The sequence below is a fragment of the Saccostrea echinata genome, unplaced genomic scaffold (assembly GCF_033153115.1).
Source record: "Saccostrea echinata isolate AGI-Se365-2 ecotype Australia unplaced genomic scaffold, CSIRO_AGI_Sech_v1 ptg000030l, whole genome shotgun sequence".
Classification (NCBI taxonomy): Eukaryota; Metazoa; Mollusca; class Bivalvia; order Ostreida; family Ostreidae; genus Saccostrea; species Saccostrea echinata.
In genome coordinates, this window is record NW_026889779.1 from 10,299,622 (window position 1) to 10,317,794 (window position 18,173).

At 32.5% G+C, this 18,173-nt stretch overlaps 1 protein-coding gene across 1 annotated transcript; it reads right to left on the minus strand.

Annotated features, from left to right (window-relative positions):
• Nucleotides 1-5,563: 5,563 nt before the first annotated feature.
• LOC133197259 (putative protein-lysine deacylase ABHD14B) lies at nt 5,564-18,138 on the minus strand. The gene is made up of 5 exons (XM_061333216.1): nt 18,057-18,138; nt 11,550-11,784; nt 11,210-11,372; nt 9,588-9,826; nt 5,564-9,258 (listed from the first exon to the last, which is right to left on the minus strand). The coding sequence occupies exons 2-5, from the start codon at nt 11,769-11,771 to the stop codon at nt 9,064-9,066; spliced, it is 819 nt and encodes a 272-aa protein (XP_061189200.1). The 5' UTR covers nt 11,772-11,784; nt 18,057-18,138; the 3' UTR covers nt 5,564-9,063.
• Nucleotides 18,139-18,173: the final 35 nt, after the last annotated feature.

Below are 18,173 nucleotides of genomic sequence, written 5' to 3' on the forward strand. Positions count from 1 at the left end.
GTGACAGGTAATGTCGCGTGTTAAGGACTTAGTGTGAGCTTATCTCACTAAACAAGTACTGCTAAGCAGTATTGAAAAGCGTCTTTGATTGTTCTACAAAGTCCTCGGCGCTTTGTTTGAGTCTCAAAATATTCACTCATCAGTCAAACAGGAGGAAAGTTGATATTTTTTCCACTGTTTTGCCTATTAATAAAAATTGACCAAGTATGTTTTAATTAGACTGTACATCAAGCATTACAATGCAATGTATTATAGGACAGTTATATTTTTATTTAAAAGCAAAATTAATTAGTTTGCAATTAAAGAACTTCACTCGACACTCCAATTTTCCTCAGAATGTTTCACAACTATCCATTTCAGTCTTTCAATAAAAAAATCAGCAAAAGTAACTGTTCTTTGATGAGAACTTAGCTCTAAGTACTGTTATCAGAATATATTCTGTTTATCCTTCCTGGTGCTTATCTGCATCACTCTCAAAATTTACACTCATCAGTAAACACGAGATTTCTCTCTTTTTCAATCGTTCATATACCCAAACTAGGCGTTGCATAAAATAATAAACAGCAATGAAAAAAATTGTCGAAAAATTCTTCGACATTATTACTGCATTGTTAATTTAGATTCGTATGAAAGAGAACAATCATATAAGAAAATGTGAATGAAAATATTCCATCCACTCTGTTTTTCAAAACTTTTTTAAAAATAAAAAGATATTAGAAACTATGTTAATTTACACCTTATTTTCAATACCACAATGTAGAACAAAAATGGACTTCATTTTATTGATTGACATTGCATTGTAGTGCAGTGCAATAAAATGCAGTTAAATTCTTATTATGGTAAACAGTATAAATTCTCTTGCAAACAAAAAAAAAAAATCCACTCATCAGTCAAAAAGGAGTGTTCATTTCTTTTGGATCTCTTGCGTATACTCAAACTAGTCATTCGATAAAAAGAAAACCAGTAACACGTAACTTTGCGAAAGTCCTTCAACTTAATTACTGACTGTTAATTTTGATTCATGTCAAAGAAAACAAATATTTAAGAATATGAGAATAAAAGAAATGCTCTCTAGTCTGTTTTTGAAACCTTTTGTTTTCAAAGCATAAAATGAAAAAAAGTGTGTGTATTCAATCAGTTTTTAAATTCAATTAAGAAAAAAAAATTGACTAAGTTAATTTTGATTGGACTATTTGGCAGGTATCACAATGTATCGCATTGTATTGCAGCAGAGTGCAGTATGGTGCAATTCTACTTGTATTTAAACAAGCACAATTCTTTTACTTGTCAATGCATTAGAAATATTCCCCACCATCCACCCTCCAAAGATAGCTTTTATATACAATTTGTCCTTGTGATTGAATGTTTCTTTGGAAATTTGCATAATGTAAGTTTTGTTTCAAAGTTCGATAACTCAAATCATGTCCCTTTGAACAACGTAGACAAAACGATCATTGATTTCTCCTTTATATTATGTAAATGTTTAAGCAATGCTAACGAGTAACAGGCTTGTATACTATATATAAGACGTTAGAGAGACATTCACAAATGACCATGTGTTAAAGTCAGAGTAAATAACGGTGACAGGTAATGTCGCATGTAAAGGACTCAGTGTGAGCTTATCTCACTAAACAAGTACTGCTAAGCAGTATTGAAAAGCGTCTTTGATTGTTCTACAAAGTCCTCGGCGGCTTTGTTTGAGTCTCAAAATATTCACTCATCAGTCAAACAGGAGGAAAGTTGATATTTTTTCCACTGTTTTGCCTATTAATAAAAATTGACCAAGTATGTTTTAATTAGACAGTACATCAAGCATTACAATGCAATGTATTATAGGACAGTTATATTTTTATTTAAAAGCAAAATTAATTAGCTTGCAATTAAAGAACTTCACTCGACACTCCAATTTTCCTCAGGATGTTTCGCATATATCCATTTCAGTCTTTCAATAAAAAAAATCAGCAAAAGTAACTGTTCTTTGATGAGAACTTAGCTCAAAGCACTGTTATCAGAATATATTCTGTTTATCCTTCCTGGTGCTTATCTGCATCACTCTCAAAATTTACACTCATCAGTAAACACGAGATTTCTCTCTTTTTCAATCGTTCATATACCCAAACTAGGCGTTGCATAAAATAATAAACAGCAATGAAAAAAATTGTCGAAAAATTCTTCGACATTATTACTGCATTGTTAATTTAGATTCGTATGAAAGAGAACAATCATATAAGAAAATGTGAATGAAAATATTCCATCCACTCTGTTTTTCAAAACTTTTTTAAAAATAAAAAGATATTAGAAACTATGTTAATTTACACCTTATTTTCAATACCACAATGTAGAACAAAAATGGACTTCATTTTATTGATTGACATTGCATTGTAGTGCAGTGCAATAAAATGCAGTTAAATTCTTATTATGGTAAACAGTATAAATTCTCTTGCAAACAAAAAAAAAATCCACTCATCAGTCAAAAAGGAGTGTTCATTTCTTTTGGATCTCTTGCGTATACTCAAACTAGTCATTCGATAAAAAGAAAACCAGTAACACGTAACTTTGCGGAAGTCCTTCAACTTAATTACTGACTGTTAATTTTGATTCATGTCAAAGAAAACAAATATTTAAGAATATGAGAATAAATGAAATGCTCTCTTGTCTGTTTTTGAAACCTTTTTTTTTCAAAGCATAAAAAGAAAAAAAGTGTGTGTATTCAATCAGTTTTTAAATTCAATTAAGAAAAAAAAATTGACTTATTCAATTTTGATTGGACTATTTGGCAGGTATCACAATGTATCGCAATGTATTGCAGCAGAGTGCAGTATGGTGCAATTCTACTTGTATTTAAACAAGCACAATTCTTTTACTTGTCAATGCATTAGAAATATTCCCCACCATCCACCCTCCAAAGATAGCTTTTATATACAATTTGTCCTTGTGATTGAATGTTTCTTTGGAAATTTGCATAATGTAAGTTTTGTTTCAAAGTTCGATAACTCAAATCATGTCCCTTTGAACAACGTAGACAAAACGATCATTGATTTCTCCTTTATTTTATGTAAATGTTTAAGCAATGCTAACGAGTAACAGGCTTGTATACTATATATAAGACGTTAGAGAGACATTCACAAATGACCATGTGTTAAAGTCAGAGTAAATAACGGTGACAGGTAATGTCGCGTGTAAAGGACTCAGTGTGAGCTTATCTCACTAAACAAGTACTGCTAAGCAGTATTGAAAAGCGTCTTTGATTGTTCTACAAAGTGTTTGAGTCTCAAAATATTCACTCATCAGTCAAACAGGAGGAAAGTTGATATTTTTTCCACTGTTTTGCCTATTAATAAAAATTGACCAAGTATGTTTTAGTTAGACAGTACATCAAGCATTACAATGCAATGTATTATAGGACAGTTATATTTTTATTTAAAAGCAAAATTAATTAGTTTGCAATTAAAGAACTTCACTCGACACTCCAATTTTCCTCGGGATGTTTCGCATATATCCATTTCAGTCTTTCAATAAAAAAAATCAGCAAAAGTAACTGTTCTTTGATGAGAACTTAGCTCAAAGCACTGTTATCAGAATATATTCTGTTTATCCTTCCTGGTGCTTATCTGCATCACTCTCAAAATTTACACTCATCAGTAAACACGAGATTTCTCTCTTTTTCAATCGTTCATATACCCAAACTAGGCGTTGCATAAAATAATAAACAGCAATGAAAAAATTGTTGAAAAATTCTTCGACATTATTACTGCATTGTTAATTTAGATTCGTATGAAAGAGAACAATCATATAAGAAAATGTGAATGAAAATATTCCATCCACTCTGTTTTTCAAAACTTTTTTAAAAATAAAAAGATATTAGAAACTATGTTAATTTACACCTTATTTTCAATACCACAATGTAGAACAAAAATGGACTTCATTTTATTGATTGACATTGCATTGTAGTGCAGTGCAATAAAATGCAGTTAAATTCTTATTATGGTAAACAGTATAAATTCTCTTGCAAACAAAAAAAAAAATCCACTCATCAGTCAAAAAGGAGTGTTCATTTCTTTTGGATCTCTTGCGTATACTCAAACTAGTCATTCGATAAAAAGAAAACCAGTAACACGTAACTTTGCGAAAGTCCTTCAACTTAATTACTGACTGTTAATTTTGATTCATGTCAAAGAAAACAAATATTTAAGAATATGAGAATAAAAGAAATGCTCTCTAGTCTGTTTTTGAAACCTTTTGTTTTCAAAGCATAAAATGAAAAAAAGTGTGTGTATTCAATCAGTTTTTAAATTCAATTAAGAAAAAAAAATTGACTAAGTTAATTTTGATTGGACTATTTGGCAGGTATCACAATGTATCGCATTGTATTGCAGCAGAGTGCAGTATGGTGCAATTCGCATTGTATTGCAGCAGAGTGCAGTATGGTGCAATTCTACTTGTATTTAAACAAGCACAATTCTTTTACTTGTCAATGCATTAGAAATATTCCCCACCATCCACCCTCCAAAGATAGCTTTTATATACAATTTGTCCTTGTGATTGAATGTTTCTTTGGAAATTTGCATAATGTAAGTTTTGTTTCAAAGTTCGATAACTCAAATCATGTCCCTTTGAACAACGTAGACAAAACGATCATTGATTTCTCCTTTATTTTATGTAAATGTTTAAGCAATGCTAACGAGTAACAGGCTTGTATACTATATATAAGACGTTAGAGAGACATTCACAAATGACCATGTGTTAAAGTCAGAGTAAATAACGGTGACAGGTAATGTCGCGTGTAAAGGACTCAGTGTGAGCTTATCTCACTAAATTAGTACTGCTAAGCAGTATTGAAAAGCGTCTTTGATTGTTCTACAAAGTCCTCGGCGGCTTTGTTTGAGTCTCAAAATATTCACTCATCAGTCAAACAGGAGGAAAGTTGATATTTTTTCCACTGTTTTGCCTATTAATAAAAATTGACCAAGTATGTTTTAGTTAGACAGTACATCAAGCATTACAATGCAATGTATTATAGGACAGTTATATTTTTATTTAAAAGCAAAATTAATTAGTTTGCAATTAAAGAACTTCACTCGACACTCCAATTTTCCTCGGGATGTTTCGCATATATCCATTTCAGTCTTTCAATAAAAAAAAATCAGCAAAAGTAACTGTTCTTTGATGAGAACTTAGCTCTAAGTACTGTTATCAGAATATATTCTGTTTATCCTTCCTGGTGCTTATCTGCATCACTCAAAATTTACACTCATCAGTAAACACGAGATTTCTCTCTTTTTCAATCGTTCATATACCCAAACTAGGCGTTGCATAAAATAATAAACAGCAATGAAAAAAATTGTCGAAAAATTCTTCGACATTATTACTGCATTGTTAATTTAGATTCGTATGAAAGAGAACAATCATATAAGAAAATGCGAATGAAAATATTCCATCCAGTCTGTTTTTCAAAACTTTTTAAAATAAAAATATATTCAATTCAGAGCTGCTAGCAGGCTGAAAAGTACAATTGATTTCCGAGACAATCCGAAATCCGATAGAAATAATTCGCACAAGTGAATATTTGAGAAACTTAATTCTTAGGAAGAAAATACCTTACACATTGGTTTGAACATATTTTATTGCTTAGATATTACAACAAAAGGATCGGACACGAGTTCTTAAAACTTAGAACGTCCTCTCCTTTATAACAATTAATTACACAAAATAATGTTAAAAAATTAAACTACACTGGAACCAAAGGTCAATATGATTATCTTACATAGGTTATGCATGTACAAAATTGATTTGATGTAGTATGTACAAATGAATCTAAATATATAAATTCAAAAACGACCAGCTCTTGCACATTTAGAAATAAACATTCGTTTTCAGAAATGCTAATCGAATCATCTCCCCATAACAGTACGTGAGTGTCTATAATACGTAAATTAATCATTCTAAAAATAACATTAAACAAATCGTTTCTTGGGACAGTGTATTTCGCACAAGAAGAAAAGTAATGATATGCGTCTTCTGTTTTTCCACAAGTGCACCTTACACATGGAAGATTTTAAGCTCGGTCGGTTAAAAGGATCAAAGTCTTGAAATTACGAAATTACATGTAAATGTATGTCTTCTTTATAATATTTTATCTGAGCCAATATTACAGTCTTTTAGAACCGGCTATTAAAAAATGAAAGATAACTCTTAACAATCCAATTAAGAGTTACCGTTCCTAATATTAATCACGTGACGTTACAACAAGCCGTGACGTAATAATAGAGACCGTAGTAGCTCGATCGCAAAAGAAAATTTTCGTGGTATTCGAGAAGCCTTTTCCAAAATTCAGATTTTTGATTTTTGGATGCAATAAGTATCACCTTTGTAATTCATTTTATAAGCATTATTTAAATAGCCGTAAAATTGTGAAAATTACCGATCTTTTAGGGAATTTTTGGAAAATCATTATAGATTAAAATCATGTGCCGTGTTTGATATCAACTAAGTTTCTTTTTTTCTGTATAGAAGAAAATGAATGACAAGTTCAGTTATTACAAATCTTACTGTATGTCTTAAAAATTTAGGGGAGTAATGACTCAAGGGAAAATAACGCATTCAATTGGGAAAAAGTACCTTGTTATACCCCCCTCCCCCGCTTGAAAAGTGGGGGATGCATAGTGAAGGGGGGGGGGTCTGTCTGTCCGTCCGTCCGTTACGCTTTGGAGTACCAATCTCTTATCCGCAACTCCGCCTATACCACTGAATAAAATTCAATGAGACTTTCACAGAATCTTTATTACATAGTGCGATTGTGACCTCCTACTTAATGTATTAAAAGGACAAATATTTGGACTTTCCCACAGCAAAATAAAAAAAAGGGGGGATTTGTCTTTAAAATCATATGGGAGGCGGGAAGGGGGTATCATTTTGTGAACTCAGAGATCACAGTACCTCTAGTTTTTAATTTGGGAATTAGGCTTTTGAAAGACTCAAAATATAGACAATCGAGAGCCCTGATATAAGTAAAATAAAATTCTAAAATATTCCAATAGTCTGTCTTTGGCTTACCGCAAAGCAAACATCCTTTTTATTCCCCGAACGTCTACTCGCTAAAACAATTATTTAATTATCACATTCAATTAAGAGGCCCTCTGAAGGGTCCAGGTAGAGTTTACCTGCGTTACCTTGATTTAACAAAGTAGTCTAAATGAATTAAATTAAATAATAATATTTACTGATAAAATTGTGTACTAAAGAGATGGAAAAATGAAAACTTTAGTCAAATATTCATATCAAAAGCAAGATTCACTTAGGGCCTTTTTTTGTCCCTGTGAATTTTTCTGAAAAGTCACGGTCATATTAATTTATTTGAATCTCAGCACCATTTTACAATAGTATATAGAGATTACAAGAACATAATATAGATGATGAATACAAATTAATAATGCATGTATATAAGGCATGCGTGAGAAATAAAATACAAAACTTAGAGTACCTTTAGTGTGAAGTATTGGAATTGTATACCAGGGAGCACATTTTATTTTCTTTATAAATGACCATCATTTTCTCAGAAAGCAGTGCTTATTACTATTCATAATGTTTTTAAAAGTAAGTATGTTCTTAAATTTTATTTGTTTATCGGTTAAACATGAAGTTCTGTCTTTTTGCAGTGAACTCCCCTTTAGTATATAATGAAATTCATCTCCGATTCCTCTTGTCTTGATATATTAACCCAGTGTCCACTTTCAATCGGTAAATAGTTGTTACAAGTTCGAAATCTACAAAATGTGATACATCCTTTTTTGATATAATATTAAAATAATTTTCAAACTTTAATTCGTCTTTGTATATTCTACAATTTAATGCTTTAGATGAGGTTTGAATAATTAATTTCCAACTGTGTTTGAATTGATCAATTAATGCGAGTTTGACTTTCATCTTTAACCATTTTGCATTACTTGAGCTTGCTTCGAGCCAAATATAAGACAGTCCACAATTGTTCAAAACATTTCTAATGTTTTCAAACCAACCAATTTCCCCTCCTATTTCTTGATTTATAATAAAGCCTAATTCATAGTATGGATTTGCAATTTTTGTTTCCTTTCCAGTAATTAATTTTGACCAGTAAGATATCATGCATGTTTTTATTTGAATTTCCATAGGGCATCGATCAAGTTCACCATATACCTTATATCATAAAATCTGGAGTTGTATCTATTAAATGGAGTAAAAGTTTACAATATGTTAGGTGAATACTTTGTATAATTGCATTATTTGAAAATCCCCAAACTTCACATCCATACAATAATGGTTGAACAATTTTGTGAAACAAATCAAATCGACACTATATTGATAGATTATGTAATCTTCCTTTCTTTAATACTTCATATTAATGCTTTTGACAATGCATTTATTATCACTTGAACCCTTGGTGACCATATCTATTGAAAATAACATAATTTCCTCATTAGTGAATGCATTATGATGTCATGAAATGCGTCATTATTCCTGTGTACTGAAAATTCCTTCAAAAATGGCCAAAAATTTTAGTATTTTTCAATATTTCATACAGAGCACAACCTCTGATCCAAAATATGCAACTATATAAAGAAAAATCTGTTTCTGAACATTATAAAACATGTTTTATTTTTTGGATCAAAGGGTGTGCTCATATTTTAATTCTTTGCTGAAGATACTCAAATACACCTGTTTTCTGCAAAATTCAAAAACACAAAGCCTGTTTTCCAATTGGACTCTCAAAAGAAACTTTGTTATCGGAAATGAAAGCACCAAGTCTCTGTTTTAATTCAATGTAAGAAATGGGACAGAGGAAAGAGCAAAAATCTATATGCAGAAATTCCCTGTTATACAGTATAAATGCAAAATCATATATTAACACAAATATATATCTTCCTTGAAAACTTCAGCACCAGCAAGCAATATGACCCAATTAGTTACATGTGTATTAATGCAAATGAATACAGAAAATGAACATAACGGTAAACTAATCTGAAAAAAAAAAAAATTGTGTTCTTATCGATGTCTTTTGATAACGTTTTCTTGTGTAGCCATGCCAGGTCAGGGGGCAGTGGCAAGGTTTTTGTGGAGAAACTTGTACAGGATGTCATGAAACTCGTCTGGTTTGTTTATCCAGGCTGGGTGACCTGCCCCTTTTATTTCATGTAGTTCACTGTTTGGTAAGTTCTTTAAGTTCCTTGTAGAAACTGGGCCAATAGTTTGGTCATTTTCTCCATATACAATGGCTGTTGGAATCTAAAGAAGATAAAAAATACAAAATATAAATGCTATTTAAAAAAATACATGGTGTGTTTCTAGGGCTGTAGTTTTGTCATCTATAAATGTTTCGTTGGCATTAAATTTCGTTGTTTTAAAAGTAACACTATTCAATTTATGGTCATATAAAAATTTCGTTTGGGATTTAATTTCATTGCTAATTGTTGACAACAAAAAAAACATAATTAAATCCCCAATGAATATTTCTGCTTTTACAGTATCTTCCATGCATTCTTTAACTTCTTTAATAATCTTAATACATGCTTGCACATAAAAGCCCCTCGATTATCTGGACATCTTTAACTCACATGAAGACTTTTATACTCCTCTGCTTTATAGTCCTCAGTGTGCACTGGGGCCACAGGCACAAACCCCCTAGAGCGCTTTTGTACTGTTGATGGGTCCTTGAAGAGATAGGGTAGTGAGTAACCCCCACTCATGGAGGGACTGACAATGACAGGGGCTGTCAGTTTGAGGGTAGAAATAAGTTTCTCCAGAAAGACTCCTTTGTCTCCAACATCTGTCTTCTCACTCTCAGTCTTTGCTCCTATAAAATGTTCCACATGAATTATGGGTATGTATAAAAATTTAACACTGCTTATATCGATTGCCGAGAGAAAAAAAACTTTTGGACAGGATGAATGTTATATTGGAAATGCTTATGGCCAAAGCTCATCAGTGACACACAAATACTCTGATCTGATAGAAGAAATTTTGCCTTTGAACATATCCAGTCAACTAAGGTATATATCCCCAATATTAAATGCAAAATTTTAGACTGCATTATCGTAAGGAAGTATTATTATTGATTCCTCCTATTTAAACAAAATGGACATATACCTGGTATTTATAGATTTCACAAAGTTTGCGAAATGACAACCATCATTGTATTAGCCAACAATGGTAACATTTTACTTTTGAACTGGAAAATCAGCCATACACTTTGAACTATAGGTGAATTTTTGTTACTTTCTGTTAGCATCATTTTTCAACTGTACAAAGCATATGGGGTGCATTCAAGATTTTAGCACCTATGTAGTTCTATATAGTCTATGATCTTCCATAATAAGCTAGTCTAGCAACTATGTAGGGATAAACAGAATAATTCATACAGTGCACTCCGTAGACCTAGATATCTAGCCTAGCAGTAGCAGCTATGTTAATTGCAACGATCTTAAAAACATTTTTTATACCTCCGCTCTGAAGGAGAGGAGGGTATCCTGTTTTACCCTTGTGTGCCTGTCCATCTGTCTGTGTGTGTGTCTGTCTGTCCGTAACAAATTTTCGTCGCAGTTTTCTCAGCAACTACTCATAGCAGATGCTTGAAATTTTAGCACACTCTTTGTTTAAGCATCATGCCATATGGTGGGATACAATTTTGTATGAATCTGAAGTCAACTTCCTGTCTATCTGTGAGTCTGTCCGTACCAAATTTCTATCGTCACTGTTTTCTCAGCCATTACACATCGCTGATGCTTGAAATTTTAGCACACTCTATCTTTAGGCATACCATATGCTGGGTTTCATTTTTGTAAGAAATTCTGTGTCTTTAACTGAACTTCTGAGAGTGTATATTCACATCAGAAGCTGGGGTATTACTAGTGAGCATTGACTCACAGACTTCTTGTTTTTCCTGATATATCCGATGTTTGGCTTGCATAAAAATTTTAACAGTTAAAATTTTTAAAGCCAATGCTATCTAATGCTACATCAAACCTTGTTATCTTAAACTCAGTGAGAAAAAACTTCTGAGATATCCAAGGGTTCAAGATATTGGTATTGAGGTTAAAATACAAGAAGAAATGGATACTGGCATCCAAAATCAATCTGACATATCATGGCGTTTGAGATATAGAAGTCTGAGATACTAAAGTTCAACTGTATTTACAGCTGCTGTTAAATAACAGACACTACTGGGGACAAGACTCACCTTCTGGTAAATCTACTGCCACAGGATGGTAACCAAGAGCAGAAAAGATTGTCAGGGTGTCTATTTTCTCCCAATCCTTTGATGAAAATGCTTGTCCATGCAGGAACAGAATGTCACCCACCCCTAATGTTGGTATGACCTCACGTACAACTATATCAACACTCTGTCATGTAAAAAAAAAAATCATAATGATCAATTTCCTTAACAAGTATTCCAAGTCACAATAAATAATTACTTTTGATCTTACTTGTAATGCAAAGGATGCAAATCTGCTAATTAATAACTCTGCTATATATCTAGAACTACAATATTACTGCATGTATTTTTCATGTAAACAAACCTTGCCATCCTTTAACTCTACTTTAACCTTGCGTTCTTCTACTTTTAAGGTTTTGGCCTTGTCAAGAGCATCCTTGGGTATTGAGGTCATTCCTTCTTTCTTTCCCCCAAACTTCAGAAATGTCCCTATGTATTTGTAGTTCTTATAAACAACAATTATGGCAGTGATAGCCAAGACAAATAAGACCACTGTTTTGTTGACATGAATGCCGGAGGGACTCATTTACATATCAAATCTGCAAAGATAACACATGACACACATGCATATAAGATGTAACAGTTGCTAATAAGTAAATAAAATGCATTATCAGGTTCTCCCTCTTCACGTTTGAAGTGAGCTGTAGCTCTCCAGATAATATAAGATTGGATTGTCAATTAATGGTTCTGCAACTAATTTTAAGCAACAAGAGGGGAATGTGTGAATTTTCAGAGATACTACAGTCAAACCTCGTTATCTCCAACTCAATGGGACCATGAAAAAACTTTGAGATATCTGATGATTTGAGATATCCAGGGTTAAATACTTAAAGAATAAGAGGCTGGGATTTCCAAATCACTTCAACATATCCATGGTATTCGAGATATCAGTGCTCAAGATACTGTTCAACTGTAGTAGGCTCCTAAATATCCTCTATCAAGCATTTAATTAGTTATTCAGGAAATGAAATATAATTTCTAAATATATACAGTAGATTCATCATTTTTCAATGAACATTTTATTCCATATATGTCATTTTTATAGTTGAACAATGGGCCATACAAAAGTTGTATTTTCTGCCAAAATGCCAAAACTTTGGAATTTTATCCCAATGAAAATTAAAAAGACCACAATAGTGAATATTGCGTTGTCACATAGACAACTCTGACACACATATAAGCCCAATATAAAGTACTCTCCCTTTAGGAGAACCTTTGACTTGCCATACTAGAAAGAATGTATGACCTTCAGAATATCCTAATTGGAAAAATCAGTAGACCAGGCCTAATCACCCATTAATTGTGTGTGTGTGTGTTTTTAATTGATTACTAAAATCTTGTAAGAATGGACATGACAGTAATTTCGACTTTAAGTGAAAACCAGAAGTCTCTGATGAGACTGTAGTTCTACTGATCTACAAAAGTAGAGAAAGTAGCACTTTGTCTTAAAACTATGGCAACAGCAATAAATAAAATAAAGATCCTTGGTTTAGTCTCTTTCTGAGTCAAGTTTAATTGCAATTGAACAAAAACTGTAGTAGATTAAGTAACATTTTCAAAGAATTTCACAGAAATTTCTATTTTTAGTAACCATGACAACACTTCAACAACATCAAAAACCAATACACAGAATTATAATGTAGTCTACTTGTTTACCAAGTTATATTGATATCAGACTGAAACTGTAGGAGTAGCATTTTGAAAGAATTTCACAGAATTTTCTATTTCTAGTAACCTTGGCTGAATACTGTTCAATAAATCAAACATAGGTAATCAGAGATTACAGAGCTTACCTCAACAAATGTTGTCTTTAAGTAAGGCAAGTCCCACACTAAACTAATAATCTAGGAGTGTGCATCCCTCGATGCAACATTTATTCAATTTTGGTCTGATAGGGCTTGCAGTTACTTGGGAATAGACTTATCTGAAAACTTAAAACTAGTCACTCATCCAGAAAATGTAAGTCAAATCCAGCATCCGAAGCAAGTTTGAGATTGTTCATCCCTTGATGCATCATCCATGCAAGTTTGGTTCAGATAGGCCTTATAGTTACTTGGAAATGAGATCTGCTCCAAAAACTTTAACCTGGTTACTCATCCGAAAAATGTAGGTCAGATCCAGCATCAGAAGCAAGTCCAGTAGTGTGCATCCTTAGATGTATCATCCATGCAAGTTTAGTCAATACAGGGCTTATAGTTACTTGAAAATGACATCTACTCCAAAACTTTAACCTGGTTACTAATCCAGAAAATGTAGGTCAGATCCAGCATCTGAAGCAAGTCCAGTAGTGTGAATCCTTTGATGTATAATCCATGCAAGTTTAGTCAATATAGGGCTTATAGTTACTTAAAAATGACATCTGCTCCAAAAACCTTAACCTGGTCACTAATCCGGAAAATATAGGTCAGATTCAGCATCTGAAGCAAGTCCAGCAGTGTGCATCCTTAGATGTATCATCCATGCAAGTTTGGTCAATATAGGGTTTATAGATACTTGGAAATGACATCTTCTCCAAAAACTTTCACCTGGTCACTCATCCGGAAAATATAGGTCAGATTCAGCATCCAAAGCAAGTCCAGTAGTGTGCATCCTTAGATGTATCATCCATGCAAGTTTGGTCAATTTAGGGTTTATAGATAATTGGAAATGAGATCTGCTCCAAAAACTTTCACCTGGTCACTCATCCGAAAAATGTAGGTCAGATCCAGTATCCGAAGCAAGTTCAGTAGTGAGCATCCTTAGATGTATCATCCATGCAAGTTTGGTCAACATAGGGCTTATAGTTACTTGGAAATGACACCTGCTCCAAAAACTTTAACCTGCTCCAAAAACATTAACCTGGTCATTTTTTAGCTGAAATTGCAGCATCTGAAACCTTGACTGGTACAATGAAACACACTAGAAGCATCCTCCATGCATCTCTGACTAATATAGGCCATCGAAGTACTTGAAAAGAAAACTGCTCCAAAATCCTTAACCTGGGACGGTGATGCCGAAGCCGAGGGTATTACATAAGCTCCCCCAACTTCGTTGAGGTGAGCTAAAAACCTACAAAGAATCATGTATCTAAGTGTAGTCTACTTGTGTACCATTCCAAGTTACATTGAAATCTAACTAAAATTCTAGGAGGAGCATTTTGAAAAAAAATTCACAGAAATTTCTATTTTAAGTAACCATGACAAGCCTGTTCCTTGAAATCCAAAAATTGATACATAGAATTGGGTATCTTAGTGTAGTCTACTTGTGTGTCAAGTTATACTGAAATTTAATTAAAACTGTAAGAGGAGTAGTGTTTTAAAAGAATTTCACAGAAACTTCTATTTTTAGTAACCATGGCAACATCATTTACTGAAATCAAAAACCGATAAAAAAAAATATGTATCTTAGTGTAGTTTATTTCTGTACTAAGTTATAATGAAATTGGACTTAAACTGTAGGAGGAGTAGAGTTTTGAAAAATTGTTTACAGACAGACAGACAGACATCTTCCTATCATGTAATCTCTTCTAGTCTCTGACCAGTAGAGTTAAGGATTGATCGTACACATGTATACTCCCCTGTAAGTCGGTCCGCCTATAAGCCATTTGTATTTTTTAAGCTTAAATTAGACACACTTCCAAAAACGCCAATATAAACTTTTATATGCACTGTATGAGGAAAACCGCATGTCCAATATGGCGTCGAGAGAAAACTGAAGAGTTATAGTTAAGGGGGATAACTGGAGGTAATACCGTAGTGACTCTAAAAATTTATCGACGCATTGTATGGGGAACTAGAGGGAAATTGCCAAAAATAGTTAAGGAGGCAGGTAAGTGGAAATATTGAAATGAACTAGAGGGATTCACCCACTAAAATACCAATCTTTTAATAATGCGTATTAGTCAGATAAAGAGTTTTGGACCAAAGTTTAACTCCCAAAAAACCGACTTATAGGCGAATATATACGGTACATATATTTTACCCTTGGATGTTACATGTTCTTTGGACTTCATGTTGTTTGATGCATGTACAATACATGTACATGTGTATATTGCCTTTGAAATTTGACATTGATCGTGACTGACGTCACTTTAAAATAGATATTTTCTTCATTTTTTCTGTGTTTTCTTTTTCAATTTAATACATGATAACAACTTATTGATCTTTGATGACTGAAATAGAATGTTGAAAACCAACCATAAGTGAAGATCTTTTATGAAGTCTGAATAAAGTAATATAGGACACAGTCTTTAAGTAGTTTATTATATAGTCTATAAATAGCCCCTATATAATCTATACAAACGCAAACGGTTCATAACAGTACATATTCACTGGATTTGAAGCTGTATTCACCGGAGGGTCAGTGCGCGTTGAAAACAATATGGTTACAACGGCCGGAGCCAGCTGTGTATCTGAGCAGGAAAAAAAATGTTAGGCAAGTCTTTCGCAGAATTATTTTTCAAACATTTTGATGTCTTACACACAGCGAAATGAAATCATGGAAGTTATAAGTTGTAATCTCTATGCTTTTTTTTAAATTTCTACGACAGAAGTTCATTAATGAAAAAGGTATTGTCATGCAGCCTTCAATGTCTTATTTATTCAAATACGGACTATATAATAAAACAATTATGGACTCTTTCGGTGGTGAATATGGTTTGTTATTCACCAGAAAAATATCAATATTGACCGAGGCGAAGCCATAATTGTATAATTAGGACTTATAGATGATGAACCTCTTAAATGTAAACATACCCAACTTTTATGCATGTATATTTGTGTCTGCATGATGTTGTTTCACTTGTTTGAAATACAGACTTAATTCTTGTAACATAATACTTAATGCATTTTGGATTAAATTAACCAGCAATACATACGCATTATGCCAGGGCAACACAAAGTGTACGTGCTGTTCTTGATGTATTTTTCTGCATATTCGAGTTGCCACCTCAAAATATTACCAACCATGTGTTTCTAACATATATGTATTCTTTTACTATTCCATAACAAAAAATATCCCATAACCATCGACCATTAAGCCATCCTGGGTCTGAAATTGAGACCTGAACAACAATTTCACTTCATATTACTTGTATACTGAAACGCAAAAGAAACACAACAAGCAGTAATCTAAAAAATATTTGAATTTTTTATCTAATGATTTTCAAAAATAAATACACTAAGGTAAAACTTGATTTGAAAACATCAGAGATTTGATAAAAATGTTAAATGATTATCTTTTACCTTTAGAAAGTAACACATGACTGTTAAAACACCCCCACCCCGGCAATTCAATTACACCGTGTAAGACTGCCATGCGCAACAGTTGCAGCTTGATTTCTATGATGCAATAGGTTCATCAATCTCGAGATTTGAGCGAAAAAAATATTCTTTATCATTTTTAAATGCCTGTTTTTCAGATGATGAGGTCGAATTTTCTCTAGCCAAGCGCAGTGTAGTAACCCTTGGACTTCCGGTCCAAGGACTGTCATTCATGCTAATGATACGTAAGAGCCTGTTGAGGCATGATGTGGGTCATATTTGCATCTGCAACTCTCCATCTCCTTTAGTTGAGATTTTCCAGCTAGAGCAATAAGTCATTTTCAGAAAGCCTTGGCGTCGCTTACGGAAAAGAAAGGGGAATTTATTCTTCGAAACATTGCTGCATTACTTATGATGAACAGATACAAATCCTTAAAACCCCATATTATTGCCAAATGTTTTGTTAAACATAAAATTTTTGATTTCTGTTAAGCAGACTCAAACTTAACTTCCGGTAATCATATGAAAATCATTCAACCGTTAAATTACCGATATTTGCAAAGTTGAAGATGTCCTTACTTTTTTAGATACAAAATTATATCTTATATGTAATATTTCCCTCTAAAATATGATGTTGCGTTTCTTTTGCATTTCAGTATATTTACATTTGTGACTGATTTATAACAAAATATTTGCAAACTATATTTTTAAATCTATGAAATGATTCTTTTAAAAACCTCAATGGAATTTTTGTTGAACACCACGACCACTTAATTGTGATGTCACTGTGAAATTACGTCGATCACTTATGACTTAAGGTCATATAAGGCGTATTTTTTATGATTTCCAACTCACAAAAAATTAAAAAGATCTTTCTATTTGTTTTACTACTTTATATAAAGATAGGACTTTCCTGCAAATTACACAATTTAAATCAATCACGTTTCAAAGATATTAGAAATTTAAAACAATAACCAATTTATTTACTGACTCTGCATCTAAATAACAGACACAGTTTAAAGTCAATTTAACTATGGAAACATGAGGTTATTCAAGTTCAAAATTGGTGAAAATTTTAATATGAACGTAAATAACATATGTCATGTTTATATACACTCAATTTCGTATTTTTATTTTTTTTAGCTCAGATACGCCATATATAGCTTTAACAATATTTTGGTCATGTTGAACCTGTTTATATACAGGCTTAAATACTCCTTGTTCAAATAATTTTATATAAGGAAATGTAAAACATTTTGCAAATATAAATATATACTGTATATGTATAATTGCAGATATACCAACTCATACAGACAGTATATTTGCAAGATTAGTAGATAGTCCTCCAAATATACAAGATTTTTTAATCAGAACCAACTTAGAACACTCCTTCTGACCACATCTTATTTTCTTTTCATGATGCCTTGTCGATTTCCTTTTTTACGAACATGAGAAAAGGTCGCAGAAAATGAATGACGTAAAATTTTATAAAATCATAAGTATATAATCATGCTTCTAAATGTTCAATTTAAACAATACTTAACTGACACGTCTATTTATAACTACATTACCTTAGCTGGGCTAAAAATATTCATTAAAATCAAAAATGATTATTATTCCTTGACGCGACGTGTAACGAAGAAAGTGAAAGTAGAGTCCGATGCCTTCCGATAGATTTTCTGTACTTT